General features: G+C 35.9%; 3 protein-coding genes across 3 annotated transcripts in view; 1 reads left to right on the top strand and 2 right to left on the bottom strand.

The window, feature by feature from the left end:
• Positions 1 to 445: 445 nt before the first annotated feature.
• Positions 446 to 7,707, bottom strand: gmppaa (GDP-mannose pyrophosphorylase Aa). The gene is made up of 12 exons (XM_056241785.1): positions 7,589 to 7,707; positions 6,602 to 6,699; positions 6,395 to 6,498; positions 6,106 to 6,298; positions 5,851 to 5,910; positions 5,576 to 5,706; positions 2,532 to 2,666; positions 2,319 to 2,416; positions 2,186 to 2,232; positions 1,016 to 1,108; positions 746 to 914; positions 446 to 657 (listed from the first exon to the last, which is right to left on the bottom strand). Exons 1-12 carry the CDS (start codon positions 7,626 to 7,628, stop codon positions 557 to 559), a joined length of 1,269 nt encoding a protein of 422 aa, XP_056097760.1. The 5' UTR covers positions 7,629 to 7,707; the 3' UTR covers positions 446 to 556.
• Positions 7,708 to 10,242: 2,535 nt separating this feature from the next.
• On the top strand, positions 10,243 to 16,900 carry LOC130076990 (protein lifeguard 3). The gene is made up of 11 exons (XM_056242275.1): positions 10,243 to 10,488; positions 10,912 to 10,982; positions 11,093 to 11,157; positions 11,275 to 11,328; positions 11,921 to 11,971; positions 12,050 to 12,089; positions 12,170 to 12,207; positions 12,294 to 12,381; positions 12,771 to 12,866; positions 16,206 to 16,259; positions 16,412 to 16,900. Exons 1-11 carry the CDS (start codon positions 10,248 to 10,250, stop codon positions 16,556 to 16,558), a joined length of 945 nt encoding a protein of 314 aa, XP_056098250.1. The 5' UTR covers positions 10,243 to 10,247; the 3' UTR covers positions 16,559 to 16,900.
• Positions 16,901 to 17,945: 1,045 nt separating this feature from the next.
• Positions 17,946 to 21,193, bottom strand: part of dars1 (aspartyl-tRNA synthetase 1) — a 33,071-nt gene continuing 29,823 nt past the window's right edge. The window contains exons 15-18 of the mRNA XM_056241773.1: positions 19,421 to 19,501; positions 19,217 to 19,328; positions 18,726 to 18,797; positions 17,946 to 18,161 (exon numbers count right to left, since the gene is read on the bottom strand). Coding sequence (XP_056097748.1) covers positions 18,070 to 18,161; positions 18,726 to 18,797; positions 19,217 to 19,328; positions 19,421 to 19,501 — 357 coding nt within the window. The 3' untranslated portion in view covers positions 17,946 to 18,069. The remainder of the gene's footprint in view (positions 18,162 to 18,725; positions 18,798 to 19,216; positions 19,329 to 19,420; positions 19,502 to 21,193) is intronic.

The following is a 21,193-nucleotide window of genomic DNA, read 5'->3' as shown; positions in this document are numbered from 1 at the left end:
ATGCAGACATTGTGATTTTCTACAAGGGCAGCAGTAAATTAATTTATTACCTTGTGTGACTTAATCAAAATGTAATTTATTGCAGATGTCTAACTATTGCACTGTGCTCGGCTTTCATACAGAGAGCAGTCACAGAAACATAAATTATTCAAAACAATTACTAACACGACTGGTATCCAATTACAAGATTTTACCATTTGTCTTACCATTTTTGACATGTTAAATGCTGGAACAAAATGGTAACAGAGTGCACAAATAAACTGCCTTTTTTGCACCTTTCTTTGGCATTTCACTGACACAAGGGAGCCAACAAGCTGTAAATAAAATACATTTCAAGTCTTTTCAGAAACAGATTGACAAAGTGATTTTCTGTAGCAAAATTATTTTAGCATTTGTTTTCTCCAGGTTTGACATGATGACACTGGTGGTAAATCCATGTGCACCAGACATTTTTACATGAATAATACTGAATCTTCAGATGATTCATCCATTATTAATGTTTCATTTCAAAGATATGTTTTTTTGTAGATTTGTATGCAAATGCCGTAAACTGAAACTACAGTATGATCTGGTTTTTGAAGCTTCTGTTGAGGTCTTTATGTGGCAGGACGATGGAGTTGAGTATGATGACCTCAGATGGGATATTTACATTGCAGCCTGATGAGACAGAGGGAGAAGTATGTGTTTAGATAAATCACTCACAAAAAAAACATAATATATTCATGATGGTGTCCTATAAAATTACCTAGAATTGTAATGGAGGGTGTTAATTTTCCATCTCTGAAGAGTGTCTCGCTGTCAATTTTGGCATACGGGTCGTTAGGATTCGGATCACTAGGGGTCCCTTCTACTCTGGCCCATTTGCCAATAGTGCTGCCCCAGCCCACAATACTGTTCAACACACAGCTGTGATCCTACAGAAGACACAGTCAGTATACTGTAAATTATGTTTCTACGAGTCATTGGTTTCGATTGCCAGACAAAGCAACACGGAGAGAAAGTGGCATGAACTCACCTGTAAAGTAGCACCATGGAGGATGATGGACTCCCTCACACGAACTCCTGCGCCGATCGTTACTCCTGTTCCTATGGACACGTTTGGACCTAACTGAAGGGAAAAGAAACACCAATATAACATGAATTACAGGTTATTTAGTCAACTGTCCAAAAATATTTTGCACACAACAAGCTCTGCGCCACTAACATCACTAAGTGAAATTGCTAAAATAATGACGAACAAGTTTCCCCCGTCGTCTCCAAAAATGGACCCTATATGGTTTAGTAATAATGACCTGGGTCCAACTGTGTGTGATTCCTTAGTGCATGTTATTCTAAAGCAGAGATGCACAAACCAGGGCCCGTGTCTGTCATGCCTTGTAAAATTGGCGAAAACTTTAATTCATTTGTCATTTCTCTCTTCTTTTTTTAAAATATTTGTACATTTGATTTAAAAAAAATCTAAATATTAACATACAATTGTTGGATATAATGCAACACTTGACTGTACTTATGGCCCACGCCCCCCAATCAAGTTTGACTTTTGGCCCTTCGAAGTAAAAAGTTTGGGCAAAATGTAATAATCACTTGACTAGGGAACTGATGACTTTTCTTTTGACATGACCAAGACTGCACAGATAAAATAATGTTATGTTAATATTAGTGCTGTCAAATCGATTAATTGTATCCAACAAAAGGTTTTGTTTAAATAATATATGTGTGTGTATATATATTATTAAATTAATATATATTATATATATATATATATATATATATGTCTGTGTATATATATACATATACTGTGTATATATATATATATATACAGTATATATGTATAAATATGTATGCGTGTGTGTGTATATATATACAGTATATATACAATATATATACACACACACACAGACATATGTATACTATATATAAATATAATAATACACACACATATTATGTAAACAAAAACTTTTATGTTAGATGCGATTCAGCGATCACAATTGATCGATTTGACAGCACGTTAATATCAAAGCAAACATACTTAAGATAAAATCAAATACTTATTGCTAATATTTTGCACATTTCCTGCTGAACATCCCATTTTACGCAGAAGTGCAAGTTGCAAATGTTTAATACATTGCAAATGTATTGTGTTGAGAAACTCTAATCAATGTAACTATAAAAGAGAAACACTTACTACAGCAGTTGGATCAATGTTGGCAGTTGGATGTATATAAACATTTCCTAAAATAAAATAAAAAATGCATTAGAAGGACTGCATGAAGAGCTTTTACAGACATAAAAATGTCATTTTTACACAAAGCTTTTACCTCTGGTCTTCGGCCCTCCATCTGTATTGGTAGCTAACCTCTCTGGATGTGTCTTGTGATACTGGTTAAGATACAAGCGGCTTGCATAGATCGCAGATCTGACAGAGGGGAGGGCATAACATTAAATATAATAATACAAACATTATCAAATGTGGTTACAGAGAACATAATCAGTGCATAAGTCGAATGATACAGCATATTTTAGGAACTAACCCTGCAGATTTGATCTGGCTCCAGAAGCGGTCTGTTTTGTACACATATAGCTTGCCCTGTCCTGCCAGTGCAGTGAAGATGTCCTGCTCCAGACGGATCACCTCTGCCCGATGCCAGCCGTTGGACTGCTCTTCTCTGAGAACAGCACACAATGCATAGTAGTAAATAAAAGTCTTCATTTCACCCTCTGGTGATGTCAGGAAACTTTCTCTAATATCCAGGACAGAGGATGACATAAAATGACACTATGATGGACAGTCATAATTAAGAAGGATCATTTAAACAGGTACAAATTAATGAATGAATAAATGAATTAATGAAAATTAAAGGTAAATGCTGCATATGCAGGGTGTTAAAACCAACATGAAAACGTGTCACATTTATGAGGAAATCAGAGTATTTAGTAGAGTGCAACAGTCTGGTTCCAGAAGTATAAACCACATTTTTTTTCTTAAACAGTATTTTTTTATTTTGGGTGAAATATTCACAATATACAGATTGCCACCATGCACGATGCATATTGTTGCATTTTTGTATTGTGATATATTGTGACACCATATATTGTTATACCCCTTATATGCACGTACATATGTTTTGCAATAAACTTAAAATAAGTTGTTTCTATATACATAGTGAACACTTTTAAATAATCGTTTTTAATTTTATGTCATTTGGACTAAAGCTGTTAAGTACACAGTCTTGTACCTTTATGATTTTGTCTGATTTTCAATTATTGTATTGCTTCAAATCAAAGTTTGTAATGTTGTGGTCGACCTCGTGGTTCATAACTCATAATGCTTTAAAGCTATTGTAGGCAATGTTTTTCATAAACACTTTTTGTTATACTGGGTAAAACGCTCTTCACATCCTGAGGGCAATTAATAATAGAAGTGGTCTAAATATATATATATACACTCACCGGCCACTTTATTAGGTACACCTGTCCAACTGCTCGTTAACACTTAATTTCTAAGCAGCCAATCACATGGCGGCAACTCAGTGCATTTAGGCATGTAGACATGGTCAAGACAATCTCCTGCAGTTCAAACCGAGCATCAGTATGGGGAAGAAAGTTGATTTGAGTGACTTTGAACGTGGCATGATTGTTGGTGCCAGAAGGGCTGGTCTGAGTATTTCAGAAACTGCTAATCTACTGGGATTTTCACGCACAACCATCTCTAGGGTTTACAGAGAATGGTCCGAAAAAGAAAAAACATCCAGTGAGCGGCAGTTCTGTGGGCGGAAATGCCTTGTTGATGCCAGAGGTCAGAGGAGAATGGCCAGACTGGTTCGAGCTGATAGAAGGGCAACAGTGACTGAAATAACCACTCGTTACAACCGAGGTATGCAGCAAAGCATTTGTGAAGCCACAACACGCACAACCTTGAGGCGGATGGGCTACAACAGCAGAAGACTCCACCGGGTACCACTCATCTCCACTACAAATAGGAAAAAGAGGCTACAATTTGCAAGAGCTCACCAAAATTGAACAGTTGAAGACTGGAAAAATGTTGCCTGGTCTGATGAGTCTCGATTTCTGTTGAGACATTCAGATGTTAGAGTCAGAATTTGGCGTAAACAGAATGAGAACATGGAACCATCATGCCTTGTTACCACTGTGCAGGCTGGTGGTGGTGGTGTAATGGTGTGGGGGATGTTTTCCTGGCACACTTTAGGCCCCTTAGTGCCAATTGGGCATCGTTTAAATGCCACGGCCTACCTGAGCATTGTTTCTGACCATGTCCATCCCTTTATGGCCACCATGTACCCATCCTCTGATGGCTACTTCCACCATGTCACAAAGCTCTAATCATTTCAAATTGGTTTCTTGAACATGACAATGAGTTCACTGTACTAAAATGGCCTCCACAGTCACCAGATCTCAACCCAATAGAGCATCTTTGGGATGTGGTGGAACGGGAGATTCGCATCATGGATGTGCAGCCGACAAATCTGCGGCAACTGTGTGATGCCATCATGTCAATATGGACCAAACTCCCTGAGGAATGCTTCCAGCACCTTGTTGAATCTATGCCACGAAGAATTGAGGCAGTTCTGAAGGCAAAAGGGGGTCCAACCCGTTACTAGCATGGGGTACCTAATAAAGTGGCCGGTGAGTGTATATATATATATTTTACATATATCTTCTATGGAAGTCTCAGGACCAAAAATTATTCGTCCAATCATTGCATTTGGATGCAATAATAGGATGTCCTACCTGACTGTCCTACAGCACAGACATCACACGTCAACATCATGTGACTCTCATGACACTTTGCAGACTCACCTCTGGTTGTGTGTTCATGAGTTTTGAAGGAGGAGTGGCTTTGGAGAGAGCGCTCTGAAGGGAGGGTGAGATCTAATGCTTTCAAAGCTTTAGCTTGCAATTGCTATTGCCGAAATTGCCAACCCTAGCTTTACTCTAAATCCCTATGGTAAAAAAAAAATTGTTCCGGAACCATGGCTGCTGATAAAGCAAATAATGTAGGTTAGGACTTCGTTTTAACCATTAGGATTTGACTGGATATTGATTGTTAGGCTATATTATTGGTTAATATTATTATTCCCATCCACCAGAAATTGGTTAAGTCAACAGAAAAAGAAAAGTAGTTTCAGAGGCAAAGAAAATTCAATTTGGATGAAAGAATATTAAAACAAACTTTGTATCAGGCAGCGGTTCTGCTGGATTCAGTTCTAAGTGGATTTCAGAGATCAAACCTGAAAAACAGCCTATTCATGATGGTATAAAAAAACGTGCGTGTCGTGTCGTTATCATCACACCACAACATGCTAACATGAATCTTGTTCACAGATCATACAAGCAGGTGCGCTCACTACAAAACCGACATCACACTTGCTCCTAATCAGTCTACAGTTCAAACTTACCCCTCATACGAATATCTGATGATGGAACAGGAAACAGAATGATGGCAGACAGGAAGGAGTTGGAGGGGGAAAGACAAATGAAGAGAACCAAGGAAAAGAAATGGATTAAGTAAACATGCACTTCCACTCAAGAACCCTACAGGATTCGTCCCACTCACAACAGCATGTCCTGTTGGTTCTTCTGGAAAACTTCTCCGATGTGCTGGAATATCTCTGGAGTGAACAGGTATATTCCACAGTTGATTATGTCACTCACAAATGTGCTGGGCTTCTCTACATAATGCAAGACCTGGGGGATATGATGAGACAATTATGATCTTATTTGTTATCATGTAAACATGTTTTATTCATTATCAATTAAATCTTAACTGTAGTAAATATTTGAAATCCCCAACATATCAAATGTATCCTTCCACACTGAAAGCTCAATTACCTCATCCGATTTTTCATTCTCAACAATGCAGCCGTAGTTCAGGGACTGTTTTCTGTTGGCCTAAAACAATCAGATTTAAGTTTATTCATTAGATTTTCAAGAACCACTAAATCATAGCAAAATATCATGGATCGATTACCAAACCTTAAGTTAAAAACAAGCTAATACTCAAGTGAGAATCCTGTTTGATTGTGGCTTGTGCCCAGGAAAGGTCTGCATTATAAAACGTAAATACAAGACACAAGAACTCCTTACAGTGGTGCCGAGGATGATGAAACTGTAAGCGTCTCCGTGCTCCTTCTGGAAGTCAAGCATCTCTGGCAGAGGAAACTCTGAGCACACGTCAGCATTCATGACAAAAAATGCCTCTGGACCGCCAGACAGGATCTGATCTCTGAAATGGTAGATTCCTCCTCCAGTGCCCAGAGCAGCATATTCCTGAAGGTATCTGAGGAAGATTTAGGACAATATAAATGAAAGACTTGATTAAAGGAACTTTTCTGATTTTCCAATGATACAAACATAATATAATTAAGTAACTTACCTTATTGATATTTTGTAATCTTGTTGGGCGCATGACAAAAATCTGTTAAGTTCTTCATTTGGCTGATAAAAGCCAATGAGTAAGATTTCCTTCATATTCGGAAGCTTTAGAAGAAAAAAGGTCAAACAATGTATGAAATATTAAACAAGTGCATTACAGGACTCAATAAAGCATCTATTTATTGCTATATGAACCGAGCATATATACCTTAGAACAGGCCTCAATGTGATGCTGCAGCATTGGCACTCCAGCCACTGGAAACAGAGGTTTGGGCACCTCAAAAGAAAGAGGGCGAAACCGGGTCCCTGTATGAACAGCAGGAAAGTACAAAATCATATACTCTAATAAACATAATTCACAAAATCATACACTCTATATTTATGAATTATTTATTTAATTTAGGTTACATTTCATGTCCAATGATAACAGTTATATATTTTTAACAATTTTCTTCACAAAAATCATATTTTATGCATTAAGGGAAAGCATAATATCAGACAAAGAGTTTGTGGGTATAAATAACGATAATGCTGCTTCTATTCTTTCAGGGTACATTTTATATCCACACAGGTTAGGAGTTATGCATAACATCTCTTAAAATGACAAACAACAAAAAAAATACCTTTAAGGCAGATTTATATATATTTTTTAAATGCCCTGTATTTAGTGACAGTATCTGCTGTATCAAAATATGACTTCATAACAATCACTGTAATATAATCGATAAAAGAGGCCCTAAATACATGTGATACTTGAAGAGTAACACGTAATCAGAGCCATACAGTTTATCCTCAACAAAGTTGACAAATTAACCAGGGAACACATCCTTTCCCTTGTCATTTCAAAATGATGTTTAATGATAAAACTTGGCAACTACCAGATATATTGCACTGATGAAATACATAAACTGAAACCAATAGTCATTTTATTGAGAAAGCATTTTGTTGTGGTACTTTTTTTGTTGATATGTACCTCCAATTATAGAACGAGTCCTACATCTGTGTATATATTATAGTCATAAACAGTAAGACCAATAAAACATCCACCTATTCACTGATTATGCTATTAGACATACACATACACACTATACCAGGTGAATTGTGCATGAGTCCTTTGAATGTGTGTTCTATATTTGTCTAACGTTAGTTATTCCATTCACACAATATTCAATGATTCGAGTGTGAGGGACATCACCTTTTTGAGGACCTCCGATAAGAATGACAGCCTTCAGCATGCTTACTTGCTTCTTATATATAACGTTACATATATGACAAAACCAAAAAGCTATAAAAAATATTGTTGACGTTGGACTGGAGTAACGTTAAACGGGTAACGTTAACAGTTAGTTGAGCAAGAGGTAACGTTAAGTACTCAAGCTCCTTCAGAAAATCACTTTGATGCATACATGTCCTTACATTATTGCATCAACGTGCAAAAAAATAAATAAAAAAATACAAGAAAAATATTTTATCTATCCAATTCCAAGGTAATCAACATGACAGTATAGTAAAACCATGAGTAAAACCAAAAGACATCACACACCGCGACAGTTCCTGAAGTGCCAGAGATTCAAAATAAAAGAGGTTTTCAAAATAAAAGTCATCCTAATCCTAACTGTCCTGTATAATTAAGGACAAAATATTCAGATAAACAAGACATCTGAATTACATAGTTGATTTTTCTTTTATTATTATTTATAAAAATAAAAATTCTATCACTTATGATTGTTTGGCCTACATATTATAAGTTTATTATTTCTTTTTTTTTTTTTTACATTATTGTACATACAAAAATAATTTCCCTTCACAATATACATTTTTCCTGCTCTTTATTAATGGTTGTGTTCTGTGTACTTTCTTTTTTCGAGTTCCTGTTCATTGTTATCTCTTACTCAAATAGTTCTAAAAGTTAGCCTATGTTATTTCTTGTTGAAAGTATAATGCAAAAACTGGTTGGATAATTTATTGTGCTGTGGTGTATCAGAAGCATTATGCTGAATGATGTGCAAATAAATGCTCAATCTTGATGCTCTGTCCAGTAAACTGAGAAAAAAGGGGGGTTCGCTTGTAGGCCTACATCATATGTGAATAGAGGCCGTTTCTGACTCCTGCAGGACTCTGATAAGCAGGTCCTCTTCTGGTCATTTCAGACTCTTTCATGCCAATGCAGAATTATAAGGAGGGATAGAGGTTACATAGAACACACTCATAAATTTTCATAATTTCTTTAACCCACGGCATGCTGAAAATGATTTTTTTTCTTCCTTTTTTTATTTACAATCTTATGCTTTAAACAATGAGCATTAAGACATGACGTATCTAATTTTGGATTTTATTTCCTAATCTAATGTATATCTCAATCTGATCTAGATCTATTATACTTTACATTTGCCCACATAATTTAGAGCCATGCAGCCAGGAATTACAAAAAAAAAGTGCATGTTGTGTTTTCATGTTTTATGGGGACTTTCCATAGATATAATGATTTTTATATTGTACAAACTGTATTCTATACACTAACCCTACCCCTAAACCTACTACCCATCATCTGAAAACTCTCTGCATGTTTACATACAAAAAAAGAAAGAAAGAAAGAAAGAAAGAAAGAAAGAAAGAAAGAAAGAAAGAAAGAAAGAAAGAAAGAAAGAAAGAAAGAAAGAAAGAAAGAAAGAAAGAAAGAAAGAAAGAAAGAAAGAAAGAAAGAAAGAAAGAAAGAAAGAAAGAAAGAAAGAAAGAAAGAAAATATGTATAAGCTGTTTTCCTCATGGGGACCAAAATATGTTTTATTGCTGTCTGAATGGGGAAAGTCTGACAATGTAAGTCAATGAGGTATTTGCAAACTTGGATGGTATGTTTCTTTTTTAAAAAGTAGCCTATTCTTGAAAGCTTAATAAATAGATCATTCACATGAGCATGAGTGTCCAAATGAACAGTTTTAGCGCCGTCTGTTGTTAGATAGGTTTTACTACAAGAACATTAACTAATGATGATCATTACAGTAAACAAGTCCTTCTGAACTTGTTGAACGCAAAGTTTTAAGAATAATGCAATGTGATGATGTGAAGATAATCTTTTCAGGTCATCAAAAAAAGAAAAAGAAAAGAATGAACATTTTCTCTTTTTTTTTAAGATAAGGCAATATGGTCACGTGAGGATAATCTTTTCAGGTCATCAAAAAACCCGGAAAAAAACTGTTTATATATATATATATATATAAATCTAAACAGTTGTCACACAATACGGTATTTTGGTAAGATGATGACAAGACTAATTCGGTAAATAGATACTGAGCACAGTCCAGCGAGGACAGTGCCCTGGAAACTGGAGACGGTGCAACAACAACTCCTCCGCGTTGCTTAGTTCCAGCCAATCAGAACGCTCCAATGTGCACCTCGCGCTCTTCACAACATCACCCGCTGCGTTATTTACGTAGAGCCGAACGACTTCTCTCTCTCTCTCTCTGCAGTCCCGTTGCTGAGGTGACAGCTAACGTGGTAAGCCAAATATTACTACATTTATTTATACGTATTACGACTATGCTAATGTCACCCTGGCAAAACAGTTAAGAACAGATAACTTTTGTTGTTTAAGAAACTTTTAATGAAAAAAAAGTGTAAATACTGTATTATTTATGTATGCTTGCTAACTGTATGGAACTTCTTGGACTGCATTGGATATTTCGATGTTATTCTGTATACGTGTGTAAATGGAGAGAGAGAGAGAGAGAGAGAGAGAGAGAGAGAGAGAGAGAGAGAGAGAGAGAGAGAGAGAGAGAGAGAGAGAGAGAGAGAGAGAGAGAGCGAGAGGGTATTTAAATAGGCATCATTATTGTCTTGTGTTTCAGGGATATCACAATGTCAAAGTCAGACCCCCCTCCAAGTTACGAAGAGTCAAGACAGCAGCCTTATGGCCCACAGCATCATGGAAACTATCCATACCCTCCTTATGGATATCCAGCCCAGCCAGCAGTGTACACGGGCCCGGGACAGCCAGGCATAAACCCCCAGACAGGGCTGTGGCAGGGCCCTGGGCCTGGATACTCCCCTTCAGCAATGCCATCCTTTATAACACCAGCAATTTTTTCCTCCAACCTAAGTAAGAATCAAACAAAAGTTCTTGTGTGAATCCTATTGCATAAATCTATTACTTCTATACTGTATTTATGTGTTTTGTTTGTAAAATTCAAGTTTCATTCCAGCAACCTGTTGCATAGTGCAGCCAATCTTTGTACTATTTAGTTTTGACATACACGTATTCTCTTTATTTCTCTCTCTCTCTCTCTTAAAATGCATCAGTCTGCTTTATGAATAAAACTGAACGGCTTATATTTCTTTTTAAAATTTGTACGGCATGTATCTGGTACAGAACATTTTTAAATGTGACCTGTGTGTCTCAATATTAGAAAAATTTTGGGCCACTGTGTATGATGTTTATCACTAGATATGTTTTGTGTGTGTGTGTGTGTGTGTGTGTGTGTGTGTGTGTGTGTGTGTGTGTGTATTCATTGTTTTGTTGTAGGAGATGCAGAGGGCATCTCATCGACTGGCATATGGGACAGCATGAGTGTTCGCCATGCTTTCATTAGAAAGGTATTGAAACTGTTTGTCCGAAACTTGAACTACAGATTTATAAGAATCTATAAATGCCATAAGCAACGGCTTCATGTAGAAAAACTGATTTGTGTGTACTTTTGTACCAGGTTTACCTTATTTTAGCCGCCCAGCTGTTTATGACTTCTTCAATCATTGCAGTGTTTGCGTTTGTGTGAGTAAAACAAATTCACACAACAACTGAATTTTTATGAACAGCTGTGTGAATTTCATACATTATGCATACTAATGAAATGGGTGTGTTTGCATACATTCCTCATCTGACTTACAGTGAGCCTGTGCGTCTTTTTGTGGTCCAAAATCCTGCCATTTATTGGGCATCATTGTGAGTTATTTTACTGTAATGTTTAACAAGTCTAAAAATAAATGACAAAACAAATATCTTACACAAAAGTTTGAGGTCAGTATTATTTTTGAAAGATTTCTCTTATGCTCACCAAGGCTGCATTTATTTGATGAGACGTAGTAAAAACAGTAATATTGTCAAATATTATTACAATTTAAAATAACTGTTTTCAATTTTAATATTCCAGTGATGGTAAAGCTGAATTTTCAGCATCATTACTGCAGTCTTCAGTGTCACATGATCCTTCAGAAATTATTCTAATATGCTGATTTGATGCTCAAGAAACATTTCTTATTATTATCAATGTTCAAAACAGTTGTGCTGCTTAATATTTTTGGGAAAACTGATATATTTTTATTCAGGATTCTTTGAAGAATAGAAAGTTCAAAAAATAGAACATTTATTTGAAATAGAAATCGTTTGTAACATTATAATTCTTTACTTTCCTTTTTGATCAAATTAATATATCCTTGCTGAATAGAAATATTGATTTATTTTTCTTTTAAACTTACTGACCCCAAACTTTTAAATGAATATTATATTGAAGTAACAGTGGAATGTTTTTTCACAGCCCCGTGTATCTTGTTACTTACCTCATGCTGGTTTGCTGTGAGGGTCCGAGGTGAGTTTAGTCATTTTTTGATTCTTTACATTATACCTGAATATCTATTTAATTATGGAAACCCTGCCTCATTTTTAGGAGACGTCATCCATGGAATTTAATACTCCTGTTCATTTTTGTAAGTGATGATTTAATTTACCTATGCTTTCTTAGACATCTACATTATAATTGATGGAACATGTTTTCTGTCCTCCACAGACCCTTGCATTGTCTTACATGACAGGAACAATATCAAGGTTCGATTAGAGTTTCACACACTGCATAGTTAGTTTTAAACACCAGATAAGCTCTAATTTTTTCCCCCATCTGGCATTATTTACAGTTATTTTGACACCAAAGCAGTGTTTCTGGCCCTGGGGATCACAGCAATGGTGTGTGTAATCGTCACAGTCTTCTGTTTTCAGACCAAGGTAAGACTGGCTCTGATCGACTGGCCGGCAGTGAATGCCACTTTGTTGGCCGTGTAAAATAAACCCCATTGTATTTGATTACAATGACCGTCTGTTTCTTTTTAAACATTCATGGCTCACTGGTAAATGTCTCATGCTTGCTTGAGACAAAACCAGGTTTTTTTTTATGTGCCCTGTTTTTTAATGGATCGATTTTTGCTGTGGTTCATACAGTTTATATACGTGTGTTATATTTTTTCTCCCAAATTTACTTATGAAATCTTTTTTTTTTTTATCTCCATTTCTATTACTAGAACTTTTACAATTTGTGACTACTGAGGTTTTTCAATCAAGCCATGCTGTCAAGTTGTAGTGAAGTCTCTTGTGTGTGTGTGTGTGTGTTTGAACAGGTTGACTTCACCTCCTGTACGGGTCTGCTCTGTGCTCTTTGTGTGGTTGTCCTGGTGACTGGCATTATCACATCCATTGTACTCTCCTATCAGTATGTAAGTGAGACCGTTATGGCAAGGTTTACACTTTCAGTCATTGTGAATGATGTTGCAGTATAAAGCAGTGGTTCTTAAACAGGGGGCTTCAGCAAACTTCTATGGGAAGTTCTTATATTAAAGAACATACAGTTTTGGCCAGAGGAGAACTGGCCCCCTGACTGAGCCTGGTTTCTCCTAAGGTTTTTTTTTTTTTTTTTTTTTTCACCTGATGGAGTTTGGGTTTATTGCCACAGTCGCCTTTGGCTTGCATAGTTGGGGACACATAATATTCAGTAATATCCTCCTGAGACCCAGAATTTTTTTTTGTTTTAATTTAGTTTTTTTCCATGTCATCACACTGTTTAGAGCACAATAAACAAATGGTAAAAAAAAACATATATATAAAATAATATTTTATTCATACGTTATGCTATGTCCTCTGTAGTGGACGCCAGGACTAAGTTGTTTAAAAAATAAAATGACATGAAATTATATGTATAGGCAAAAACAATGGGATTTTTTTTCAATCACCAATAAATTTTGGGGTTTCAGGATTTTTTCAACCAAAATTTGTATAAAGATTATTCTCACCTATGTTATGAAAGAAATAATGGAATGAATTGATACACCATTTTACTTTTTGCAATATGTGGGTAAAATGGCAATAAATTAATATTCCCATTCAATGCAATGTATCTATACACTGTATCTAATTTGCACATTAATGTGTTCTTGGAGCAACATTTAATGAAAAAATAAGTGTAATAATTGGAGTAGTAATTGGCAACATTTTAATTATAATATCTAATATTTCATAGGAATATTGATGTATAATTTATTTCCATATTCACTTGTTGTGTCTCCCAGAATGCCTGATAAACATGATTTTAGTCCTGATGTCCTCTACAGTGGACACGTTTGAAATCAATGCCCTGTTCTGTAACAGAAAGTAATTTTTTTATTTGAAACCCCTTAACATTTTCCTGAGATGTTGTTTTATGAAATACAATTTGAAAAAGTAGTCCAATTTAAATTATAATTACAATATATTATCATATTTACATAAGAATGCTACATTTGATCACTAAATTAATGTCAGACATTTTTAAAGACCAAGGAGAAGTTGTTTTCATGGTGAAACCTCCAAACGTTTGGTATCTCTGAAAAGTCCTGAATGTGCTCTTTACAGGACACCTAGGTTGTGTCATGTGACAATGTATGATGTCAGAGAAATTCACTAAAATATAATGTCCACTACAGTGGACAAAAGTCTATTCTTGGGTCCCAGGAGGATATTATCGATTTGACTGTACTAACACTAGGATGAGATTGAGAACAAAACTTGAACTGAATTGAGGTGGATGATGACATCACTGTTTTCTACAGGGCTGCTTTATAGCTGATTTGACTTAGTTAGTAACAGCAACACTGTTATTGGACTGATTTGAATCAACATTGAACTGACTCAAATTGAATAACAACACTATTGTCTTCTGTAGAGCAGCTTATAGCTGAAAACTCATTTCTAAATTGATGAACTTTAGGAATCGCATGAACGCTGAACTGATGTGAGCTGAAAAATGACACTTGTCTTTTTCAGAGCTAATTTATAGCAGAATTAAGTTCTTTTGATCAAAAGCGCTATATAAAAAAAGGTAACTTGACAGAACTTCTTAAAAACGCCAAATTAATTGTAGTTAATTAATTGAATATATTGGCTCCCAATTTTTGCTAATAGAAAAAGTGTTTAAAACAAGCGGCTTTGTCATAATTACAACAGAAGAATGCTGGAAGAAATAGGGGCCTTCGAAAATTGTGTTGGACAATGGGGGGCTTGAGAACCACTGGTTTAAAAGAATATTCTTAATGTAATAATGTTATTTTCAATGCCTACATTTGTGGCATGCTGTGAATTACCACAGAAAATGATCTTGACTCGCCCCTCAGTTTGTTAAAAACAAACACATTACAGTAATGCATTTACAATGGCAGTAAGCGGCTTGTACTAAACTGGGTGGCACTATAAATAAATGTTTAAACAACACAGTTGCACAAGTATAACCATGACATTTAAAGTGATGGTTCATCCCAAAATAGTGAAAAATCATTCACTCAAAATGTCATTTCAAAGCCATATGCTGCTAATATTTCTATGAAACAATAGAGTAGAATGTCAAGAATTGTTACTCTCTTGCCACAAAACAACAGGTAACAAATTATCTTTAGACTGTATTTTTGTCTTCCAGGTGTTCTGAAGACATAGCATTGTGTGGGGGAACAGAAAGTTCTTACCTGTCAGAATATGTAAATGGTCCTTTTAAGGAAGTAGTTCTTTACCAGCGGGCCAGGGCCCATAAAGGGCCTCAGCAAACTTTCAAGGGGGCCTCAAGATGACTTAAAATGATTAAAGACAAAAAACACTCAGATAACCAGGATATTTCTTATTTTAATGTTCCTTCACAACAACTGTTTTATGTCTTTGAAGAACCAGAGCTCCCACAAAAAAACCTGGATATATGAGGTAGCCCAATTATAAAAGTGTCATTAATATATGTGTAAATGAATGTAAATTAATCCAAATCTTAAAACTGCATGGGAATTTGTATAATTAATTTAGATTTTACCAGTTATCCAAGCTCTTAAGTATTTTATCAGGTAGAAATTGAGTTAAAAACATTTTTGAATTCAAAGTAGCATGCGCACATCCAAACATCACTTAAGCAGGTGCTCGATCAAAAGAAAACTTTGCTGAAATGTAAAAGAACCGGCACACTGATATTTCTGCTCCCAAAGACATTGAATAAATTGCGTTGTTTCGAGGCCTGATGAAGACCGCTTGTGGTCGAAACAACGCAATTTATTAAATACTTTGGGAAATATCAGTGTGCCAGTTCTTTTAAGAATATGTTTTAAAAATCATTATCCAGTAAATCATGAATGACTGGACTCGTCATGTAAAATCCTTGGTAAAAAAAAATGGTAGCCCTGGAGAACATTCAGATCCTGAAACTTCTGGAGACCTGAAATCGAATTATTTAGTTAGGCTACTTTTTGAATTTACAGAAACTAGGAGTGCCCGTAGATTAAAATAAGTGTTGAACTCAGGCTAGGGTGCCTTTGAATATTGTTTTCTACAATGGGGGGCTTTGGAATCCAACATTTTGAGAACCACTGCTTTAAGGGTTAAAGTTATTCTTTCAAAACAGTTTAACAGCTACATATTTTGCAGACATTACACATAGCCGAACTGCTTACAAAACCTGTCTTTACAAAGTCAGGCCTATATCCAATCTAATGAATAAATAACCTGTAATATACATGTTCTATGATAATATACCTCTACCATCGATGTCTCAGGTGCCCTGGCTGCACATGCTGTATGGTGCTTGTGGAGCAATAGTCTTTACCTTGGTGAGTTTATGAAACAGGAATTTATGTTGTTCGTTCAGTTATTTGCCAGTTGTTAAAAATGAAACAGAACCCATGTGACATTTGTAATGAGGAAGTTGTAATTTAGTACATTTACACAAGGGAATACTAACTGATGACTTCCCTTTTTCTAGTTTTTGGCCTACCACACTCAGTTGCTCATTGGAAACCGAGCGAACGCCATCAGCCCTGAGGAATATGTCTTCGGAGCCCTTTCCCTCTACGTTGATATCGTCCAGATCTTTATCTTCCTCCTGCACATCACAGGGAGCTCTGAGTAAACTCACACACGCATTTGAGCGTTTCTGTTTCAGACACTGATCTTTCTTTGAGCTTATCTTGACTTTTTCCAATCACACGAATCTCAAATATCACCTTCAACACTACTGACTGTTATTATTTTGTGTTGTGTAATATGTTGCTCTACAGAGGTTGCTCATACTTTGACAAAATTGATTGTTACTTTATTTATAATAAGCACTTTATTTTTGTAACGTTTCACCTGTTAATTTGCATTTTGAAGAGCCCGAGTGTGTACTAAAACAGCTCCACTGAGATTTGATAATTGTATTATCAATATTTAGCCTACAACCTGAAGGGAAATAAAATGAAGAGAAACAGTAGTGTATTGTTGTATGATGACGACTATTGGGAATGCAGGAAAAGTAGATGTTTGAAGGCTTAAAGTAACTGAAATGAAGACTGTGGACCACATTGTTAAAGGGATAGTTAACCCAAAAATGAACAGTTTTACTTAGTTTTAAATTTAATTGACTTCCAAACCTAACCTGTTTGACTTCTCTGAGCAGGGTTATTTACCATTAACTAAAACGATTCAAAAACAGTAACTGAAGTAAAGCTGAAATTGTATATATACATAACATATGAAATAAGTTCAAGTTGAAGCACTAAAATTACTAACTGAAAGTAAATAAAAACTGAAACTAAAATAGAAATAAATAGTAATATAAAAAAGTAAAAACGAATAAAAAAGACAAAAGCAAATAACAAAATGACTAAAATAAAAATTGAACTAAAATCAAAACTCAAAATATGAAAAGAATAATTAAAAATATGAATAAAACCTGTAATAGTATATAAATAACTTATTGACTTATTATTTTATTCTCCATAAAATGGAAGTCAATGGTAACCAATACTGGTTACCAGCATTTCTTAATTTATGTTCCACAGAAAAAAAGAAAGTCATAGGTTTGGAACTATCGCTAAAGGTCTACACTGGCGTTACAAAACAGGAAGTGATGTAATATTGACTGTCAATGTTTGGGGAATCATATAGGAAGTGCTTATGATTTGTTCACTTGAAACATTCATTAATGTGCTTTTTTTGCACAGAAAAAAATTATATGTACAGCATTTATAGTCAAACATTCAGAAGAAAAACACTCAAAAACATACTATTTAGTTAATTTATTGTGCATGTGCTGTTTAATTTATTTTTTTAGAATTCTCAAAAGCTTGGGTGTGTCAGGAACATAGATCAGTAGAAAAAAAAACCTACATGTACAGTATGATTTTAATAACACAAGATCTGCATGTCACAATACCATCTGCATCATTTAACAGTTAACATTGATTCCCTTCAATGGTTTAAGTATATTAGATGCATCTAACATCCTTCTGTATCTGGTGAGAAGTAATATAAAAGTGGCTTAATGGTCATGGCAATTCCCCATCCTGGCACGTCCAGATCCCTGATGGCTGGGTGACCGAGAGCTTGTACTGTTTCAGGCGGGATGGGAGACGAGAGGCTGACTGGCTACTTTAATGTTTATGGGGTCAGGCGTTTGGGGTCACGGGGGAACATGGAGGTCTGACGTACGTTGTGTAGGCCGAGATAAAGCATGGTCACTCTCTCCAGACCTAAGAGATGGCATACATTTAACATCATGCACTTGTGCCAGAGATATTTTTAAAACACTAAAACTGTTTTAGAAACTATACACTACAATTCAAAAGATTGGGGACTGTAAGAATTATTTTATGTTTTTATAAGGCGGCTGCACTGATTTGATCAAAAATACAATAAAAGCTCTATTAATGTGAAGTATTTATACAATTTAAAATTATTATTTTCTATCTGAATATTTAAATATGTCTTTGAAATTTTAAAATGTCATTTATTCCTGTGTTGGCAAAGCTAAATCAATCACACGAACCTTCAGAAATCATTCTAATATGCTGAAAACCATGATACATTTTTCTCAGGATTTTTTGATGAATAATAAGTTTGAAAGAGCATATATTTGAAATAAAATGATTTTGAAACCATGTTAAAGTCTTTACTGTCCCCTTTTGATCAATTGAATGCATCCTTGCTGAATAATAGTATGAATTTCTTTCAAACTCAAAATTTTAATGAACTTTGAAAAGTAGTAGAAATTCGACCATTTCTAAACTACATGATAGTAAAAAAATGTTTGTCACCTATGCCACCGCCAGCATGAGGAGGAGCTCCATAACGGAACGAGTCAATGTAGGCCTTGATCTTCTCCAGGTCTGTAACAAAGAGCAAAAAGTGAGTCATCTACAACAAAACAGACATTAGAGAAGTCGGTATTTACCATAAAGATCTACAGTGTCCTCCTTGTTACATGTAGTTACAATAGTAATAACTATAAATTATGCATAACTACATGAAACTAACCATAAACCACACCCTGGTCTCTTAACCCTAACCCTATATTAAGAACATGTAGTTAATTCATATTGCTCAGTACTTAAATCTATAATTACACTGTAACAAGGACACCTTAAAATAAAGTAAGCAGATGAAATACTGAAGAGTGTTGAAATTCAAATGCATTATGGTCAACCAACATTCAGATGTTTTGTGCATTCTTGTTTTTGTTTTTTAGCTTAGCAACATGTGTTAACACCAAACTCTAGTAGGTTTTGTAACACAGCTGTTGCGTTACCAATGCTGTGGTGCATTGCCCTTTCAGTGAGCAGCTGAGCATCGTGGACTCTCTGAGCTCCAGACAGGATCTCCTCTCCTCTCATGAACATATCATATGAGTTGGAGTATTTCTGCAGGAAGAACACGTGGGGTTTGTTATGAACCACATAGTCTGTGAATAAAAAGCTATGTATTTAGATTCACAAGGCTTTAAAACACTTACCGGGTCGTTGGGGTCAGGCATGGTGTAGAATGGCCTTACTGCCAAGGGGTATTTGTCCAGAACATAGAAGTCAGTGTCATACTATAAAAATAAAAATAAATCACAAAGGTGCGTTTAATTTATATGGGCCATATTCCACGTATACGTTTGTAGAATTACATTTTGTCCCCAAAGTCTAGATTTCAAAATGGCTGGAGCTAAAAACATTGAAAATGTTGTTTTAAAAGGCCATTTTCTACTCTCTCTGACCTTAAGCAGTAAAGAAACATGTCAAACTGACTTCAGAATGACATATTTTTCACGGTTTTATGAATAATCTGGGTGGACTAAAGAGGGAGCTTGGGGTTCTATAGTATGGATAGTATTGTCTGATCTTATTTCTTATTTCAGGGAAAAGCTTTTTTTTTTTTTTTATTATTTCCATTTCAAATACACTGCCGTTCAAAGGTTTGGGGTCAGTAAGATTTAATACTTAAATCTTAAAAAATAATACTTAAATTGTGTATTTTTATAACATTTCTAATATTTAAAAAATTACTCTCCGACATCGAGTTGACACAAACCAGCCTCCCCTCATTTGCTCCGGATGAATATTGTTGGTGTTACAGGGCTTGAATTTCGGCGTGGGATTGCGTGTATTGCACATCCTTTTACTCATTCCCGCAGATTTTGTGCTCACATCGAAAGTGCGCGCACATAAAGCCTCTTCTCAGTACTAAATAGAGTTCTTTTTTGCTGCTTACTGCGCTTAAATGCTCAAATACGCACAAAATAATGTTAAAATCTTGGTGAGGAATTCACGTAAACACAGTCAGTTATGTTTTAAGTAAACGTACAGTGGGGGAAATAATTATTTGATCCCCTGCTGATTTTGTAAGTTCGCCCACTTACAAAGAAATGAAGGGTCTATAATTTTTATGGTAGGTTTATTTTAACAGATAGAGACAGAATATCAACCAAAAAAATCCAGAAAAAATTTGATTTGCATTTCAGTGAGTGAAATAAGTATTTGTTTCCCAAGCAAAACATGCCTTAGTACTTGTTGGAGAAACCTTTTTTGGCAAGCGCAGAGGTAAGACGTTTCTTGTAGCTGGTCACCAGGTTTACACACATCTCAGCAGGGATTTTGGTCCATTCTTCTCTACAGATACTCTCAAAATCCTTAAGGTTTCTTGGCTGTCGCTTGGCAACTCAAAGTTTCAGCTCCCTCCACAGATGTTCTATAGGATTATGGTCTGGAGACTGGCTTGGCCACTCCCAGGACCTTAATGTGCTTCTTCTTGAGCCACGCCTTTGTTGCCTGGGCGGTATGTTTTGGGTCACTGTCATGCTGGAAGTCCCATCCACGACCCATCTTCAGTGTTCTGGCCGAGGAAAGGAGGTTCTTGTCCAAGATTTTACGGTACATGGCCCCGTCCCTAAGCCCCTCAATACGGTGAAGTCGTCCTGTACCCTTAAAAGAGAAACAGCCCCAGAGCGTAATGTTTCCACCTCCGTGGTTGACTGCAGGGATGGTGTTCTTGGGGTCATAGTCAGCATTTCTCTTCCTCCAAACACGGCGAGTTGAGGCCAAAGAGCTCAATTTTGACCACAGCACTTTCTCCCAAGCCTTCTCTGAATCATTAGATGTTCATTGGCAAACTTCAGACAGGACTTTACATGTGCCATTCCTGAGCAGGGGGACCTTGTGGGCGCTGCAGGATTTCAATCCATTGCGGCGTAGTGTGTTACTAATGATTTGCTTGGTGACTGTGGTCCCAACTGTTCGGTAGT

The sequence above is a fragment of the Rhinichthys klamathensis genome, unplaced genomic scaffold (assembly GCF_029890125.1).
Source record: "Rhinichthys klamathensis goyatoka isolate OS25496 unplaced genomic scaffold, OSU_Roscu_1.1 h1tg000021l_1, whole genome shotgun sequence".
NCBI classification, from domain to species: domain Eukaryota; kingdom Metazoa; phylum Chordata; class Actinopteri; order Cypriniformes; family Leuciscidae; genus Rhinichthys; species Rhinichthys klamathensis.
Note: the sequence above shows the minus strand (reverse complement) of the source record. Positions and strands in the feature narration are given on the sequence as shown.